The 17,148-nt window shown below is 50.6% G+C and overlaps 2 protein-coding genes across 5 annotated transcripts in view; one reads left to right on the top strand and one right to left on the bottom strand.

The window, feature by feature from the left end:
• The first annotated feature begins 153 nt into the window (after window positions 1-153).
• On the top strand, window positions 154-13,843 carry Znf276 (zinc finger protein 276). Of its 2 annotated transcripts, none has more exons than XM_090357084.1 (11): window positions 154-632; window positions 1,474-1,777; window positions 2,127-2,173; window positions 2,268-2,714; window positions 4,383-4,461; window positions 5,486-5,569; window positions 10,510-10,620; window positions 10,699-10,774; window positions 11,147-11,264; window positions 12,984-13,083; window positions 13,177-13,843. In XM_090357084.1, exons 1-11 carry the CDS (start codon window positions 440-442, stop codon window positions 13,445-13,447), a joined length of 1,830 nt encoding a protein of 609 aa, XP_090213210.1. In that variant the 5' UTR covers window positions 154-439; the 3' UTR covers window positions 13,448-13,843. The 2 variants fall into 2 exon arrangements, with proteins under 2 accessions (XP_090213210.1, XP_090213211.1); XM_090357085.1 differs by having other exon boundaries at window positions 597-632; window positions 1,302-1,777.
• Fanca (FA complementation group A) overlaps window positions 13,814-17,148 on the bottom strand; it is a 48,505-nt gene continuing 45,170 nt past the window's right edge. Inside the window, exons 38-43 of one of the 3 annotated variants that reach the window (XM_090357082.1) lie at window positions 15,718-15,780; window positions 15,295-15,400; window positions 14,682-14,757; window positions 14,323-14,491; window positions 14,133-14,225; window positions 13,814-13,967 (exon numbers count right to left, since the gene is read on the bottom strand). In XM_090357082.1, the coding sequence (XP_090213208.1) occupies window positions 13,860-13,967; window positions 14,133-14,225; window positions 14,323-14,491; window positions 14,682-14,757; window positions 15,295-15,400; window positions 15,718-15,780 (615 nt within the window). In that variant the 3' untranslated portion in view covers window positions 13,814-13,859. Of the gene's footprint in view, window positions 13,968-14,132; window positions 14,226-14,322; window positions 14,492-14,681; window positions 14,758-15,294; window positions 15,401-15,717; window positions 15,781-17,148 lie in introns of those variants that run through there. The other 2 variants (XM_090357083.1, XR_016539516.1) reach the window with 2 other exon arrangements.

Below are 17,148 nucleotides of genomic sequence, written 5' to 3'. Positions count from 1 at the left end.
GCCCGCGACGGCCGGGGGGCGGGGCCTGTCGGCCGGGGGCGGGCCTTCCCCGCGGACGAGCGCGGCGATTGGCGGGAGGGACCGCCTGGCGTCCTCGCCCGGAGCGGCGGAGCGCGGCGGCCGGCGCCTCTCTGTCTGGGGCCGCCCCAGCCGCCCGCCCCGGCCCGGTCCTCAGCCCCAGGCCAGCCCAAGGCTCCGGGTCTCGCCGGCGCCGAGGGTCTAGCCTCGGTCTGCCGCTCCTTCGCCCTTCGCCCCTCGTCCGGCTTCCAGCGCGGTCGGCTCGCGAAGCCTGGGCGAGTGGGGCCGAGAGGCGGCGCCGAGGGAGCCGGGACAGGACCGGGGCCGGGCCCGGGCAGGGCCGAGGCGGGGCCGGGGCCCGGCCGAGCGGCCTCAGACTCGAGCCCAGCGGCCGGGCCGGGCTCAGGCCACGGCCGCCTCCATGAAGCGGGACCGGCTCGGCCGCTTCCTGTCGCCTGGGGCGGGCCGACCGCGCGCGGGCTCGGGCGGCGGCCGGGCTCGCGGTCGTCCCTCCCGCGGCGGCGGGCCGGGCGTGGACGGGGCGGCCGCCTCGGCGGCGGCGGCGGCGGCGCGGGCCTGCGGGGACGCGGGCGAGGACGGCGCGGACGAGGCAGGTGGGTCCGGCGCGCCCTCGGGCCCTGGCCGCGGGCGGGTCCCGGGCGTGGGGCGGGGGGACTCTGCGGGCCGCGCCCCCCTCGCCTGCTGCCCTGACCTCTGGCGGGACCGAGCGCCTTTTCGCGCGCGGTCTCCCGAGCTCGCTGGTGGTGAAGCCAGGCAGGTGTGGCTTCAGGATGTTTGCTTAACTTCTCTGAACTCGATTCCCTCTTCGGCCGAGAATCGGGGTGACAGCGGGGTGGTGTGGCTGGCTTGTTCTCGGCCTGGCTGTTGGTGTGTGCGCACACAGTGGTGGGTAGGGTAACGGCAACAGTGCACTTCGCGTTTATGCAGTGCCTCCTGCCCATTCGGGGACACCCTTCCCAAGCACTGCCCGCTCGTCCCCCTGGGGGGCAGGCAACCAGGTGACTTTGCCTACACTTGGACCCCTTGGGATGGGCAAACAGGAAGTTGTTTCCTTGAAGACCTCGCAGGGGCACAACTCCTTCATTTCTGCCTTGGAATGAGAGCAGAAATGAAGTTCTGTCTCCATGCCTGGAGGCCTTTAAAATGCTTTTGGTGGTGGCCGTATTCCCAGCACTCAGGAGACTGAGGCGGGAGGATGGTATTCAAGGTCATTTTGGGTTACTTATTGAGATCTTATCTCAAAAAAATTGTTTTTCTGGAAGATTTCTTGACCAGTGGCTCTCTGAAGAAGCCGACTGTTGATCCTCCTAAGCCTGGCTGCTAGTGTTTTGGGGAGGCCCCAAGAAGGTCCTGGGAAGATGGCAGGGAGTGTGAGTCTCAGGCTTGTCACAGCCAACCGTGGCTCTCTGACCCTCACATCTGCTGCTTGGCCAGGAGCAAGCCGGGCTCTTACCATGGGGCACTGTCGCCTCTGCCATGGAAAGTTTTCCTCACGGAGCCTGCGAAGCATCTCTGGCAGGGCACCAGGGGCGAGCTCAGAGAGACCGTCCTCTGGGGAGCGTGTCTTCATCAGGGACTTCCAGTGCCTGCTGGGTGTGGCTGTGCACCAGGACCCAGCCCTGCCTCAATTTGTCTGCAAGAACTGCTACTCCCAGTTCTACCAGTGCCACAGCCTCCTCAGGTCCTTCCTGCAGAGAGTCAACGCCTCCCCAGCTGGCCAACAGAACCCTTGTTCAAAGTAGGCTTTTGTTCCATTACTTGGGATGTTTAAGGGTCCAGAAGCCTATGTCCTGGCTGCTGTTGTAGGGCAGGAAATATGCTGGTGGTGGGTGAATGAGCCATGCCTGTTCTTGCAAAAGCTAGTGTGAGTGCCACAGTACTATTGTGAGATGACCAGGGTGTGTGCTGTGTCAGTAAGGTTTACACGGGTCCAAAGAATGGGACCAGCCATTACAGGGGAAGAGGACAGCCGCCCACAGAGTGTTACTGTGCAGAGAGGTGTCTGGGGAAGAGTGAGGCTTCTGAGGCTCCTTTCAGGGAGCCCTGTAGCCGACAGGACTGGTCATGGACACACACATTCCTTGCAGGATTGGTGCTCAGCCCCCCACAGTGGCAGAGGAGGGTACATATCTGGGTGAGTCTACCCCTGGTGCCATCATCGTGGGCTTTGCAGTCTGGGCTGGATGTTGGCCAGCTGTGGGGCTGATATCTCTGTTGACTCTCCTCAGTTGATCTGATCTCTTCGAGTCCCCACTGCCTACACGGCTTAGTGGAGTGGGTGCACGGACATGCGGCCAGCTGCAGGGCTCTACCCAGCCTCCGGAGGACACTGACCTCAGAGTACTACGGCATCCTCCAGGCAGTGTGGGGTTGTGGTCAGGGCCATGACTACACCATGGACATGGACGCCAACTGCAGAGCCTCCTTGCTGGACAGTGCACTGGCAGTCAAGTGGGTGAGGGACAAGGAGACGGCACCACGGCTAGCCCAGGACATTGAGTCTAGCCCCACTGGGGCTGCTTCTCAGGTCTACCATGGCACAGGAACTGCAGTTGGGGCTGAGACCAAAATGCTTCCCGCTCTGGATACAGTCCCACCACCTTCAGATGGCAGCTCTTTGGGATCTGAGCCAGGGCCCCAATCTCAGCCAAGCCTGGCCCCCAGTAAGACTCCAGGTAGGAGGCATCTTTGCCCTGTTATAGACCTAGACTCCTATTTTTTTTTTTTTTTAAATTCTGGTCCTGGGGCTTGAACAGGGCCTGGACTCTTTCCCTGAGCCTCTTTGTTATCATGCCTACTGCTCTACCATTTGAACCAAAACACTACTTCCAGATTTTTCTAAGTAGTTTACTGGAGATAAAGAGTCTCACAGACTTTCCTGTACAGGCTAACTTTGAACCGTGATCCACAGATCTCAGCTCCTGTGTAGGTGTGAGCCACCTGTGCCAGCTTAGTAGGGGATCTTTAACTCAGGACCCTGTGCTCTCACTTGGCATTTTTCTTTTGCCAAAGGGTAGCTCTCTACCACTTGAACCAGAGTTCCAACTTCCAGTTTTTTGGTGGTTAATTGGGAGACAGGAGTCTCACAGACTAATGCCTGTGACAGCCCTCAAACCATGATCCTCAGATCTCAGCCTCCTGAGTTGCTAGGATGATGAGGTGAGCCATCAATGCCCTGCCTGGAGTCCTGTCTTGAGCTGGGTAGCTTCTTCTGCAGAAAGCTATCTGGGCATTGTAGTCATGGTGTGGTGAATAAAGGGAGCTGGTATGAGAAGACAGGGGGCCAGCCTGAGTACCTCTACAACTTGCCTCTGCCCTTGACAGCTGAGAGCGAGGATGAGCCACCAGCCTGGCTTAACTTCTTGTTCCTTCAGGAACAGGCCCCTGTGTCACCAGTGCCTGAAGAGATGTGCTTGTCTAGTGTCTAGTGTTCTTCTGAGCCTGTGCTTAGGCAGAGGATACTGATTGTTCTTGTGGGCTGAGGGGGCTGAAGGAAAGAGAATGGGACTCTTGTCGGTGGGGCATGGAGTGTAGGCAGTGTGGCAGCCTCTTCTGCTGACTTGCAGAGGGCAAACAAAGCCCCTCTGTAGGGCCCGGCCTCCACCCTGTGCTGTGGGTGGTGTATAGCTCTTGCTGCAGGTGTCAGGTTAGGAGGGCGTGGGCCAGTCTTCTGCTCACCTGTGGACTTAATGTGCGAGTGCCCCTGTCTCTACAGGTGTTCATCTGGCTTCTTTTGAAAATCTAGAGTGGGTCTACAAAACAAACAAAAAAGCAGGTACCTAGATGGTTTAGGTAGTCACAGGAACACAGATGAGATGACACAGCACTGGGGTGGGGACTAGGAGGTCTTGTATCACAGGTATTTTAGAATGCTTGGCTTTATAAACAATACACAAGCTATTTTGACAATTGTCGTTTAAAAAAAAAATGGGACTCGATAGTTCATATCTGTAATCCTAGCTACCTGGGAAGCTGAGGCCTAACAAACTACAGTTCAAAGCTGGACAGGAAAGTTTTTGAGACCCCATCTTCCCATTAATTAGTAAAATACTGGAATGAAGACATGGCTCAAATGGTAAAGGCACAGCCAGACAAGCATTAGGCCTCTTAGTTCAAGGCCTGCTGCTCCATCCCCCAAAAGGACAAAGAGCAGCCCTAGGAGGGGCCAGACTGCTGGCCGCTGGCACTGCCTGGGCTTTTGGATGAGGCTGGCTTAGCAAGGGTAAGAGGGCATTTGAGGCCAGAGCCTCCTAGGTTGTCATTAGACAAGGATAGTGCCCCTTGCAGGTGAGACTCTTACTGTGTGTGGTGTTGGTGACCAGAGTCTGTTTTTTGTTTCCCAGGGCAACTAGGTGAGAAGCAGGTTCCATCTCCAACCTCGGATGATCGGGTAAAAGACGAGTTCAGTGACCTTTCTGAGGGGTGAGACAAGAGTGGGTTTAAAAAGCCTAAAATTTCTTCTTCAAAAATCAGACTCAGCTATCCTAGAGCTGCTGCAGACTGGCTCTCCCTCCCTCTGAGAAGAGGAGAAGAGTGTGGCTTAGGAGTTAGAGGTGTCTGGCTCCTTACTGGGCATTCAGTCTCAGCGCAACAGAACTGTACTACAGGGATTTTGGAAGAGCAGTGTGGAGTTGCTTGTCTGACCTGTCCCAGGCTTGGCCCTCTACTATTGCCTATGCATTTGTTCCTTCAAGGCCTTAATTTTGTGCCAGCCCTGGATTGTGGCCCTTTGGGATGAGGATAGTATAGAAGCAGAGGACCTATGTTGGAGGGGCACAGCAGGTCTGTCAGCTAAGTTCAGAACTGCCTCCCTCATGGGCTCAAGTAGAGTGCAGATGAACCTCCATCCACATTGGGAGGTGCTTTTCCTAAGAGAATGGGCTGTTCCTAAACTGCTAGCAGTGTTGGCTCCTCCTCCATTCAGGTGCTGAGGACCCATGGAAAACAACACCCTGGTCTTTCTAATCTGGCTGTGTTTGCTGTCTAACAGAGCCAAATGGTGATTCATATTTAAGGGTGAAGGTCACAGGATGTTTTCTTGCCTTTGAGAACTTTGAAATGGCTGTCTGTCAGCTTGAGTTCACGAAGGTTGGGTGACATACTAACATTCTCAGAGTGCACCTACCAGAGACTCACCTTCAGCTTCTGGGTCCCACAGGAAAATTCTGAATTAAGAGTCCTAGCCCTAGCAATGTTTGCATATGGGGGATTGTTAGTTGTTTAATTTCAGTGACCCCCCTGCTTGCCCTTCCTGTTAGAAAGTGGAGGAAATAAATTGGGAATTCGTGAATTTTAGATTTGCTAAGACATTTTCAGATGAAGTGAAGCTCTGGGATGGGATTTATGGGCTGTGGGATCTGTGTGGTATCTTTAGACAGGAAGACCTGCTTGGGTCTGTATGCACCCCCAGGGAAGGCTTTACTGAAGGCTCTGTCATCTCTCCTAGAGACTTCCTGAGTGAAGATGAAAATGACAAGAAGCAACACACACAGTCCTCGGATGAGTCCTTTGAGCCTTACGCAGAAAAGAAGTAAGGGTACAGCCCTGCCTCAACACTGGGGCCCCGAGGGTGGTGTCAGAGTCTGCATCTGATAGCCAATGGGGATGGGGCGTAGAGATCCCACTTCCTAACCAGCTTCCTGTTTTTCCTTTGGTCTAGGCTTCCAAGGTGAGAGTGTGGCTTTTAAAAAGTGAGCCAGGCTAGTTTGAAAAGCCAGGTGGGCTGGCGAGTCTGGAAGGAGAATTCCTCTGTTTGTCACTTCCTTCTGGTGGTTTGGGGACCTGATGAGAGTGTTGTCACGAGGTAGCAGGCAGTCCCCACCGAGGAGGTAGTCCAGGAGTACCCATCATGCTGTTCTTTCTGCTCCCTGAGCATGTTCTCTGTGAAACTAAGGGACCTAGACTGTTAGCTTCTAATGCTGTACTTTTGCAGCCAGGCTGTGGTCCACATCCTTGTTGAATGTCTCTGTGACTCTTGCTTTGATCTTCACTTCTCAATGGCTGGTTTCTCTTAGATCCCTTTTTCCCCACTCCTGTGCCAGGAGTGCCCACCTACCCAATATGGCCCAGAAGGGAAATCCAAAGAGCAAGCAGATCTCCTCAGTTTTATCCATCAGCCAAGGAAACTTTTAAAAAGGTTAAGAATAAGCATATGTGATTTTTGTTTTGTTTTGGCCTGTCCTGGGGCTTGAACTCTGGGCCTCAGAGCTTTCCCTGGGCTTTTGTGCTCAAGGCTAGTGCTCTACCACTTGAACTACAGCTCCACTTCTGACTTTCTGTGGTTAATTGGTGATAAAAGTCTCCTAGAGGGGCCGGGAGTTTGGCCTAGTGGTTAAAGTGCTTGCCTAGCATGCATGAAGACCCGGGTTCGATTCCTCGGTACCACATATGTAGAAAAAAGCTGGAAGTGGTGCTGAGGCTCAAGTGGTAGAGCTCTATCCTTGAGAAAGTCCAACGACAGTGCTCAAGCCCAGACTGGCAAAAAAAAAAAAAAAAAAAAGTGTCCTAGACTTGTCCAAGCTGTCTTTGATGAACCTCGATCCTCAGATATCAGTGTTCTGAGTAGTTAGGATTACAGGTGTGAGCCACCCAGTGCTGTGTGTTTTTTTGTTTTGTTTTAAATCAGTTTACATTTGTTATGGGAGGGTTATTGGGGGAGGGGATTTCACTTACATTTCCATACATATGTGCAATATATTCCACTCAGTCTTTCTTCATCATTCTCTTTCCCAAAACAATTTCAACAGGTTTTATTGTTTTAGCTATTTTCATAGTTACAAACAATTCAACCATATTAATTCTTCATCCTCCTTGTTATCTTCAACGCCTTCCTGCTAGGGTACACCCTTCCCATCCTCTATTCACCAACAGCTTTCATTGGGGTTCTTCATGCTATTTTTATTTGCACTCGGAATGTCAGAGACTCCCCCCTTTTTTTTGTCAAAGTCCCAACTTTCTTTATGGAGAGAGAAATAAAAGACTAAGAGGCATGGGGAGAGATAGAAATCAGAACGTAGGACTGTGCCAGTGGGTAGACTGGGACCCAAAGAGGGAGGAAGTCTATTGATGCTTACACGGAGGTGTGGGCTGCCATGAGGAAACCCCTCTTCCTTCTCAGCTGCAGCTAGGTTGGAGCCACTGGTGTGGGGTGGGGGGGGGGCAGGCAGGTGTGAGGGAGAGGTTCTGAGCACCTGCTGGGCAGTCACAGCCCATTAGGACCCCAAGTGCAAACATGTTCCTCTAGTGAGAGAGGCATTTGCAGCAAAAACTGGACTCTACAAGAAGTAGAGCCAGGTGGCAGTGGACAGAGCTCTCTTCATGTGTTGACTTGGAGGTTACTTGGCCCCTCAGACTTGACAGTGTCAGACCCATCCACACTGAGGACAGGACCCCTTGCAGCCCTGGTCTAAATGTCTAATCCACACTTTGACCTCCTCAGTTCTCTTTGCTCAGCCTTTAGACAGAGTTGACTATCTGGGTCACCCCTAAAAGCTGAGTTTCCAGTGTGTGACCAGATGTACTGCTTCCAGCCAGAGAACCGCCAGAGCCAGCCAAGGACACAGTAGGGTTAGTGGTGTTCACTAACCCTGTGGTGGGACACAGCACGAGGACTGCATGCTCTGTGCAGGCTCCTGATCAAGAAGCCTGCCACCACACTCAGTGTATTGATGCAGACTGACTTCCTGCTGGGGCTGGCTGCAAACTCTATGTTCCCCCTCTCGTCTCCCCAAGTCTGAGATTACAGATGTGAGTGGCCAGCTTTTTTTTTTTTTTTGACATCTTGTTTTATTAGTTTCATGATATAAGCCCTCCTTGAACTTGTAATCCTCCTGCCTTAGCCTCCCCAGGGCTGGGATATTCAAGCATATGCCACCATGCCTCACTACTTCCAAGATGTGTTAAATTTACCTTGTTAAATATATAATTAAGCACATTCATAATGTTATACCATTTCTAAACTTTGCATCACCCCGAATAGAATCTGTGTGTCCATTAAGCAAATGTTTTCCCTAATTCTTTCTTCAGGCCCTGGCAGCCACTAACACTGGCATCCATTTTAGGTAGCTCTTTTCAGTGGAACATACTATTTGCCCTTTTGCAGTCAGTTTCCTGAACCTGACATCCATGTGTGAAGCATGTATCACACCTTTTAAGCCAGTTCTAAGGTTAGAGTTCAGGGCCTTGTACTTGCTGAGCGGGTGCTCTGTGACACTTGAGACATATCCCAGTCCCCGTTAAAAAACAAGCAAATGGGGGCCGGGAGTTTGGCCTAGTGGTAGAGTGCTTGCCTAGCACACACGAAGACCCAGGTTCGATTCCTCAGTACCACATACATAGCAAAAAGCCAGAAGTGGTGCTGAGGCTCAAGTGGTAGCGCGCTAGCCTTGAGAAAGTCCAAGGACAGTGCTCAGGCCCCGAGCCCAGCCCAGGACTGACCAAAAAAAAAAATGAGGGTTGGAGATTTAGCTCAGCTGAAGAGCCCTTGCCTGGCAAGTTGCAAGGCCCTGAGTTTGGTCCTCAGCTCTGGGGAAAAAAAAGAAAGGTGTAAAAAACAAATAACAAAAAAAACCACAGGTCATAGGATTTTAATTCAGGGCTTGGGCATGGTCCCTGAGCTTTTTTGCTCCAAGTTAGTGTTCTACCACATGAACCACAGCTCCACTTTGCTTTTTAGTGGTTAAGTGGAGATGAGTACAGACTTTCCTGCCCAGGCTTGCTTTTTTTTCTTTTTTTGGCCAGTCCTGGGGCTTGAACTCTGGACACAGCATTGGGCACTTTTGCTTAAGACTAGAGCTCTACCACTTGAGCCACAGCACCATTTCCAGCTTTTTCTGTGTATGTGGTGCCAAGGAATTGAACCCAGGGCTTTGTGCATGCTAGGTGAGCACTCTACCACTAGGCCACACTCCAGGCTTGCTTTAAACTATGATTCTCCAGATCTCACCCTCCTAAGTACATACAATTATCAGCATGAGCAACTGGTACCCAGCTGCTATTTTTTGTTTCTAAGTGTTTTTATTATTTGATGCAAAAGCTGGAATCCCCTAAAAGCTGGGGTTTAATTCTAAGCACTGGGGAATAAAATAAGAAAGAAAAGATAGTGTTATATATTTTTCTATTCTCGAGGGATGGAAATTACCTTAGGCCCATGAAGGCTAGGCAAGTCATTTACATCTCCAGATCTGAAGGTAATGGTTTTATTGATTGCCAGTCCTGGGGCTTGAACTCAGGGCCTAGCCATTGTCCTTGAGCATCTTTTGCCCTCTACAACTTGAGCCACAGCGTTTATGGTATTTTGTGTTTATGTGGTACTGGGGAATTGAACTCAGGGCTTTATACATGCTAGTCAAGCACTCTAGACCACATTCTTAGCCTGAAGTAATGTTTAAATTAGTATAAAGGTAATGTACAGAGGGGTTATAGTTATGTGAGTCAAGTAGAATACATTTCTTGCCACAAGCTGGTGGCTACCCCCATAATCCCTGTTACCCGGGACTGAGGTTGAGGATCACCATTCAAATAGGCAACAAAACCCAACCACCAGAAAACTGGAGGTAGCACTGTGGCTCAAAGTAGTAGAGCACCTGCTCTGAGCAAAAAAACTCAGGAACAGCATCTAGGCTCCCAAGTTGAAGGCCCACAATTGATAAAGTCATAGATTTTCCTTCCTGAGCTGGCTTTGAACCTCATTTCTCAGATCTCAGCCTCCTGAGTAGCTAGGATTACAAGAGTGAGCCACTGTACCCATAGGCTTGGGATTTTTTTAAGCACTCTGTTCCATCTATCTTTCCCCCTCTCCCCTCAGGCTCAGGGCCTGAGCACTGTCCTTGGACTTTCTCAAGGCTAGAGCTCTACCACTTGAGCCTCAGCACCACTTCTGGCTTTTTTCTATGTATGTGATACCAAGGAATTGAACCCGGGTCTTCATGCATGTTAGGCAAGCACTTTCACCACTAGGCCAAACTCCCGGCCCCTGTTCCACCTATCTTGAGATTGTTTTAGGGGTAGGTGATTAAAATGGTTCCAAAAGTACAAGTGGTACCGAGGCTTCTGTGCCACTACCTTGTGCATGCCTTCCTGAGGTGGCCACTCCCGGCTGCTTAGCCTCCCAGGATTGTGCTGGCTAGGGAACAATTTTGGAGGTCTGGGAATGTAGCTTAGTGGTAGTCTTTGGCCAGCATGCTTGAAGCCTGGGGTTTGATTCCTCAGTAGCATATACTCAGAATAGGGTGGAAGTGGTGCTGTGGCTCAAGTGGCAGAGTGCTAGCCTTCTATACAGACAGGTTCAGGGACAGAGTCCAGGCTCGGAGTTCAAGGCCCAGGACCAGCCCAAATGCACATACAGACTTCTCACAGAAACGTGTCATTGAAGCGTGAGGAAAAATCTTTGAGGTCTAAAGATCACAGAATCATTTGCTAGAACAGAAACGTCAGTCTAGGCACATGGTTTAGGCACATGGTTTTTTTCAGAGTCTCTACTAAGAGGCAAGAAAGCAAAGAATCCAAGAAGGCTGAAGAGCCAAAAATTCGAAGGAAGCCTGGGCCTAAGCCTGGATGGAAGAAGCAGCTCCGCTGCGAGAGGTAAGGTGGGGGCTGATTCTTTCACTGTGGGGGAACCTGCCTGCCAGGTGGCAGCTCCATGTGTGGTCTGCCTTTCAGGGAGGAGCTTCCCACCATCTACAAGTGTCCTTACCAGGGCTGCACGGCTGTATACCGTGGGGCCGATGGCATGAAGGTAAGAAGAGTGGCTGCTCTTTCGGGTCAAAAGCTGTTTTCTGGGTGGGTGAGAAGGCCTGGTGGGTGTTAGTATGGGCATGGTGGAGACACAAAGTTATTTTCTGAAGTCTGAGGTACAAAATGACTAAGGACTTGAATGAGCCTCTGCTGACAGACTCAACCACAGCTAGCCTGGCCCTAGAGGAGGATATGGAGCCTGCTCTTTTGTTCTGCTCTATAGTTCTAGGTGTACATTCATGTTGGTGTGCGTAGCAGCCAATAGTTAAGACATCCAGAAGATCTGGAGAGTGCTGCATGGGGACTCTTTGGAAGTGGGGTTTATCTGGAGAAAGCACAAGGGTCTCTTGCCCTTCCTCTCTCCCCTCTGCAGAAGCACATTAAGGAACACCATGAGGAGGTTCGGGAAAGGCCCTGTCCTCATCCTGGCTGCAACAAGGTGTTTATGATTGACCGTTACCTGCAACGCCATGTGAAGCTCATCCATACAGGTACCTGCCTCAGGCTGATCCTCTGAACAAGCACAGATTTGACTGGTGGTGGACAAACCCACCCACGAGCAGACATGCCCAGGTGGCTTACAAGAGCTGGGATACATCTTAGTAGCAGGGCCTCATAGGTCATGGGGGTTTAGAAATCCTGGGGTTCCTCTGAGAGTTTTTGTGCTGGTTCTGAGGCTTAAACTTGGGGAACTATCCCTGAACTGCTTTTGCTCAAGGATAATAGTCTACCACTTGAGCTAAATTTCTGACTTTTTACGAGTTAACTAGAGATTAGACCCTCAATGGTTTCCCTGCCAGGCTGGCCTCAAACTATGATCCTCAGAACAGAGTCTCCTGAGTAGCTAAGCTGATAGCCCTGAGCCACCCATGCCTGCCCCCTCTGAGGGTTTTTTGTTTTTTTTAACAATTCTAATTATACCAATTTTGGACTATAGAAGTGACTTGTGCTTTATAGAAATGAAAAATAAGGATCTCCCACTCACATATCATACCATCTACCACCTGAGGATTTATTCTTCGATTTCCTCTGCATATACGTTCTAACCCTGGGTATCTAAAGTTATTGCAATTTTAATTTCCCCTCCCATACTAACCATTCATGATTTATACCAGTGTCTGTGGAAGGAATGTCAGATTTGTTATATATCAATCTCTAAACAATAAAGTTATTTTTAAGCTTGGTACAATGATTTATTTTATAGTCTTTTCTTTTTATTGGTTGGTCATGGGGCTAAAACTCAGCCTGGGTGCTATCCCTGAGCTCTTCAGCTCAAGGCTAGCACGCTCTATCACTTGAGCCGCCACAGGGCCACTTTCAGTTTTCTGGTAGTTAATTGGAGATAAGAGTCTCAGAGGCTAATGTGCCTGGGCAGGCTTTGAACTACGATCCTCAGATCTCAGCCTCATGAAATGCTGATTCCAGGCCTGAGCCACTGATGCCTGGCTAGTCTTTTCTTACTAAGACATGTTCATTTCTATTGCTGGGTCATTTACTTAACCATGTGACATTTTCCTGTTGACATTTGGGTTATTTGCACTTTTTTTTTTTTTTTTTTTTTTTGGTCAGTGCTGGGGCTTGAACTCAGGCCCTGAGCATTGTCCTTGGAGCTTGTACCAAGGAATCAAATCCAGGTTTTCATGCATGCTACATAATCACTCTACCATTAGGCCAAACTCCTGGACCCTATATGCACTTTTTGCTCTAAGCATTCTTACATGTAATTTCTTTAGGTTGTGAGCTTCAGGGACTGGGCCCAGGCCAGGGACTAGTGTTCAAGCAAGCAGCTTTCTAAAGATATAAAAACATAGATTCAAGTCTACAGTAGAGGACAAGCAAGTGTGGAGGTGGTGCAGGGGTGGGGCCATGGCTTTATACTGGGATGGGAGAACCTGACTTCCAAAGTAGACAGAGCCATTATACTTCTGCAGCGGTCTTATCCCCTCGGGGCTCCTTCCTCATTCTGGGGGATGAGTGCTATAGAGTGGCAATATTCTCATATAGCTTAGGAACCTTTAGTAGGGAAAAGCTCTGAAAGTGATCTCTCATCTGTAAATAAAGCTAGGTACCCAGAGGCCCTTGATTGGGCATACCCTACTTTGTGCTAGACAGTAACTGCTCTTCCTGTTCTAACAGTCAGACCGTCAGCCCTCAAGGGGCAGACCTGAGCATTTGGGGGCCCATGCTCAACGCCCTCTCTGGTCTTGCAGAGGTGCGCAACTACATCTGTGACGAGTGTGGGCAGACCTTCAAGCAGCGGAAGCACCTCCTTGTCCATCAGATGCGCCACTCAGGAGCCAAACCACTGCAGTAGGTGTGGGTGGGGTTTCTCCTCAATTCACCTCCTGAGGCTGAGCCAGGTTCACTCTTCCTCATCTGTCTCCTTGCCACCTCTGCCCACAGGTGTGAGGTCTGTGGTTTCCAGTGCAGGCAGAGGGCGTCGCTCAAGTACCACATGACCAAACACAAGGCGGAGGCTGAGCTTGACTTCGCCTGCGACCAGTGTGGCCGGCGGTTTGAGAAGGCTCATAACCTCAACGTACACATGTCTATGGTGCACCCTCTGACACAGACCCAGGATAAGGCCCTGCCTCTGGAAGTAGAGCCCCTACCTGGGCCCCCAAGCTGCTCTGGGACCATGAAGAACCAGGATGTGAAGCCAGAGCCAACCTGAGGACTGCAGGTGGATGATGTTGGGCAGCTTGACCTCAGCAAACACTGATGTGAGGTTTAAAGACACTTCAGTTTCCCTTATACCCCTTGGCACAGTTCTAGAACTGTGGAGCTCTAGGCTGCACCCACCACACACGTGCAGCTGCTGTGTCACAGGGGCCAGGGGGCACTTACTCCTCCCTAGGGAAGCAGCTCCATGTATTCCATATGGCCTTTTTATCTTCTGCTCTGGGACTAGCAGTTAATTTCTCTACAGACCACTGAGCTCTCTAGGGCTAGGCACAGATCATGAATAATGGTTAACTTTTCCTAACTAGAGCAACTAAGGAGATTAGTAATCCATTTTCTAGTGAACAAGACTTCCATGTTATGCTTGCAATAAATTATTTATAAGGGCTATGGATCAGGCACAGTCAGAAGAGACAAGGGTCCAGGTGGAGGTCAGGGTTAGGGTCACTCTTCTGCCTGCTCTGGAGGGCAGCGCACACCTCGGGGTCAGAAACTTCATGACCTGCCAACAGCTGCAAAGAAATACACTTCTCAGCCCTACAGTCCATCAGGGCAGACTGAGTGAGCTGTGTAAAGCCATGGCACCTGCTGGTAGCCACAATCCTAAGGGCCACAGTGCTGTAGACAACCTTTCCCAAGGTGTGAGATTGGCCCAGGGAGGCTGTTGTGGTTATTACCTTTGCTATGTTGGAAAAGCTCTGTTTTGGGCACTGAGGTATTAGCTGCAGTAGGAAAAGACGTGCTTCTGTGACCAGTTGTACAGGATTGCCCTAGAGAGATGGGTAATCACGGGGGGATGGCATACTGACTCAGCACTAGGAACCCCAAGTTCTTGGCAGGAACTGCCTCGGCCGTTGGGGAGCTTACCTGGAGGTGGGGGCTACCCTGGGGCTGGAGGCTCCTGCTGGCACACAGTGATACAGCACTTATGTCCCCATCCACAAAGAGCTGAACCAGCTTGAAGTACATGTCTACTGCAATAGCCAAGAAGGCCTCCTCCCTGACAACAGTATCTCCACGGAAGTGGGGCAAAAGACTAGAGGTAAAGATGAGATTACAAAGGACTTGAAGATGCTGAGGGTAACAGTAGAATGTCCACTCATCTGTGGAAGTGACAGACATTCTTCACCTGCTGGGATAATCCCAGGAAAACACAACCCCTTCTCACCACCCAGGCCCTAGAGGCTGGCGTTCATTCTGTTCGCCACCAAGGTGGGCTTGGTTACCTGTAGAAGGCAAACGGCAGCAGCCTGATATGCTGATCTGGGGCTAGGCGGAGGAGGAGATGCCCCAGGCCAGCATCTGCAACAGAGAGGAGCTCAATCAGTTGTCTGCCAGGTCTAGGCTTTCAGGAGATCTATGTCTAGTTGCCAACAATGGCATAAGGTATCTGGTTCTGATACCTGTCAGTGCTGTGGGACAAGAAGGGTCTCTATACTTCCTATCTGGGAAAATGAAGTTGATATCTTCACGCTGGAGAGCAAAGGCTGGGAGATGGGCGTGCAACCCTCCCCCACCACACAAAACCAGCCTGTGGATCCACTGCTGCAGACTGGTATAGTACTGTGGACCTCCCAAGTGGTTTGGCATGGCCATCTGTGACTTTAAATAAGTACATACTGAACTAGTACCCTACCTAAGGTGGAGTTTATAACTTGGCACAAAGATAAACTTGTGAAAATGAGCTTACAAAATGAGTTCTCAGGAGGCCTTTTCCCCCGTCATTGAAAAGTTGCTTCTGAAGAGAATGATAGCCCCCTTTGGCATCTCAGCCAACACTGACCTATTACAGGGCAGAGCCACCTTTCCATCCATGTCAGTTCTCAGAAGACTGCTTACCTGTCTCTGTCAACTGAAAGAGTACGAGCCAGGACACCTTCCTCCTCTCCAAGCACGCAAGGACCTCAGCACAGATGGCCACAGCCTTCATGAAGTCCCTGGCGTCCTGTGGCCCACAGAGAAGATCAAGCAGGTGTAATGCTGACCTCTGTGTTGACTGGACGAGGCTGGGTAGTTCAGCACTCAACAAGGGCGGGGGGGGGGGGGTCTTCTACAAAATCTAGAACTTGTGACTGTGTAAGAAGTGTCACCCTGGTCGGGTAAAAAGCTTTGTGTGAGAGAGTGTGCACATACTTCCAGCTAAGGCACCTTAAGGAAGACAATGTACCAAACAACCTGAGATGCCCAGAGGGCAATCTAGGACATCCTCTAGTATTCTAGTCCCAGGGGCATGAGGTTCCTCACCTGAAGAGTCCGACTTACCTGTGGGGTCAGATGTGATGAGAGCAGGCCAGTCAAGGAGAAGAAAAGGAGGCAGACCAACAGCTGCAGATAGAGCAGATCACAGTTGAGTGAACCTTGCTCTAAGCTTGACCTGCACCATCCTCCAAGTGAGCCTATGTGGCTAGGGCCCAAATCTTTTTATTAGAGGTGCCTGACCTGGAACTTGAACTCTAGCCTTGGGCACTGTCCAGCACCCAGTGCCCAACTACTTGAGCTGCAGGTCCACATCAGCCTTTTCTGATACTTAATTGGAGCTAAGAGTCTCCTAGGCTTTTCTGCCAGCGCTGGCTTCAAACCACGATCCGTGTGACCAAGAGTGGCCTAGTGGTAGAGTGCTTGCCTAGCATGCACAAAGACCTGGGTTTGATTCCTTGGTACCACATACACAGAAAAGGCCAGAAGTGGTGTTGTGGCTCAAGTGGTAGAGCTCTAGCCTCGAGAAAGCTGAGGACAGTGCTCAGGCCCCAAGTTCAAGCTTCAGGACTGGCAAAAAAAAAAAAAAAAAAACCAACCCTGAGGAAGTGGAAGTTACTGGTTCAGGTCTATAATCCTTGCTACTTGGAAGGCTGAGATCTGAGGATTGAGGTTTAAAGCCAACCTGGGCAGGAAAGTCCTTGAGACTTATCTCTAACCAACAAAACGTCAGAAATAAAATATGTGGGGCCGGGAGTTTGGCCTAGTGGTTAAAGTGCTTGCCTAGCATGCATGAAGACCCGGGTTCGATTCCTCGGTACCACATACATAGAAAAAAGCCGGAAGTGGGGCTGAGGCTCAAGTGGTAGAGCTCTAGCCTTGAGAAAGTCCAAGGACAGTGCTCAGGCCCTGAGCTCAAGCCCAGGACTGGTAAAAAAAAAAAAAAAAAAAAAAAAAGAAAATATGTGACTCCAATGATGGAGTCTTTAGCGAAAAAGCTAAGGGATAGTGCCCAGCCTTGAGTTCGGTGCCAGTACTAGCATCTGCCTCAAAAAAAAAAAAAACTTTAAACTTAAAAACTTGTTTAAAAAGATTTGTTAAAATAATAATCCAAGCCTACGACACCTGGCTCACACCTGTATCCTCCACTATTCAGGAGGCTGAGAGCTTAGGATCAAGCAAGGTTCAAAGCCAGCCCTGGGGCAAAAAAGGACCTGAGACTCTTAACTCCATTTAACCACAGAAAATGGGAAGCTGGGCTTGGCTCAAGGGTAGGGCAGAAGACTTGAGCTGAGGAGCTTAGGGACAGTGCCCAGGCCCAGGGGTGTGGTGGTAATCTTGAGTTGAAGAGCTCAGGGACAATGCCCAGGTTGAGTTCAAGCACCATGACCCCAGCTGGTGGTACAGTGAAGTCTGTGAGACACTGTGTGTGTGTGTGTGTGTGTGTGTGTGTGTGTGTGTGTGTGTGTGTGTGTGTGTGTGTGTGTGTGTGTGTGT

The sequence above is a fragment of the Megascapheus bottae genome, chromosome 24 (assembly GCF_031878675.1).
Source record: "Megascapheus bottae isolate mThoBot1 chromosome 24, mThoBot2.hap1, whole genome shotgun sequence".
NCBI lineage: Eukaryota > Metazoa > Chordata > Mammalia > Rodentia > Geomyidae > Megascapheus > Megascapheus bottae.
This window is presented reverse-complemented; position numbering and strand designations above follow the sequence as displayed.

What these genes read in the sequence shown, in the direction of transcription:
- Znf276 (XM_090357084.1), top strand. Translation starts at nt 440, where the DNA reads ATGAAGCGGGACCGGCTCGGCCGCTTCCTGTCGCCTGGGGCGGGCCGA. An exon ending in GGACGGCGCGGACGAGGCAG is followed by an intron (nt 633 to 1,473) that starts GTGGGTCCGGCG and finishes CTGCTTGGCCAG; the next exon opens with GAGCAAGCCGGGCTCTTACC. An exon ending in AGAGGAGGGTACATATCTGG is followed by an intron (nt 2,174 to 2,267) that starts GTGAGTCTACCC and finishes GACTCTCCTCAG; the next exon opens with TTGATCTGATCTCTTCGAGT.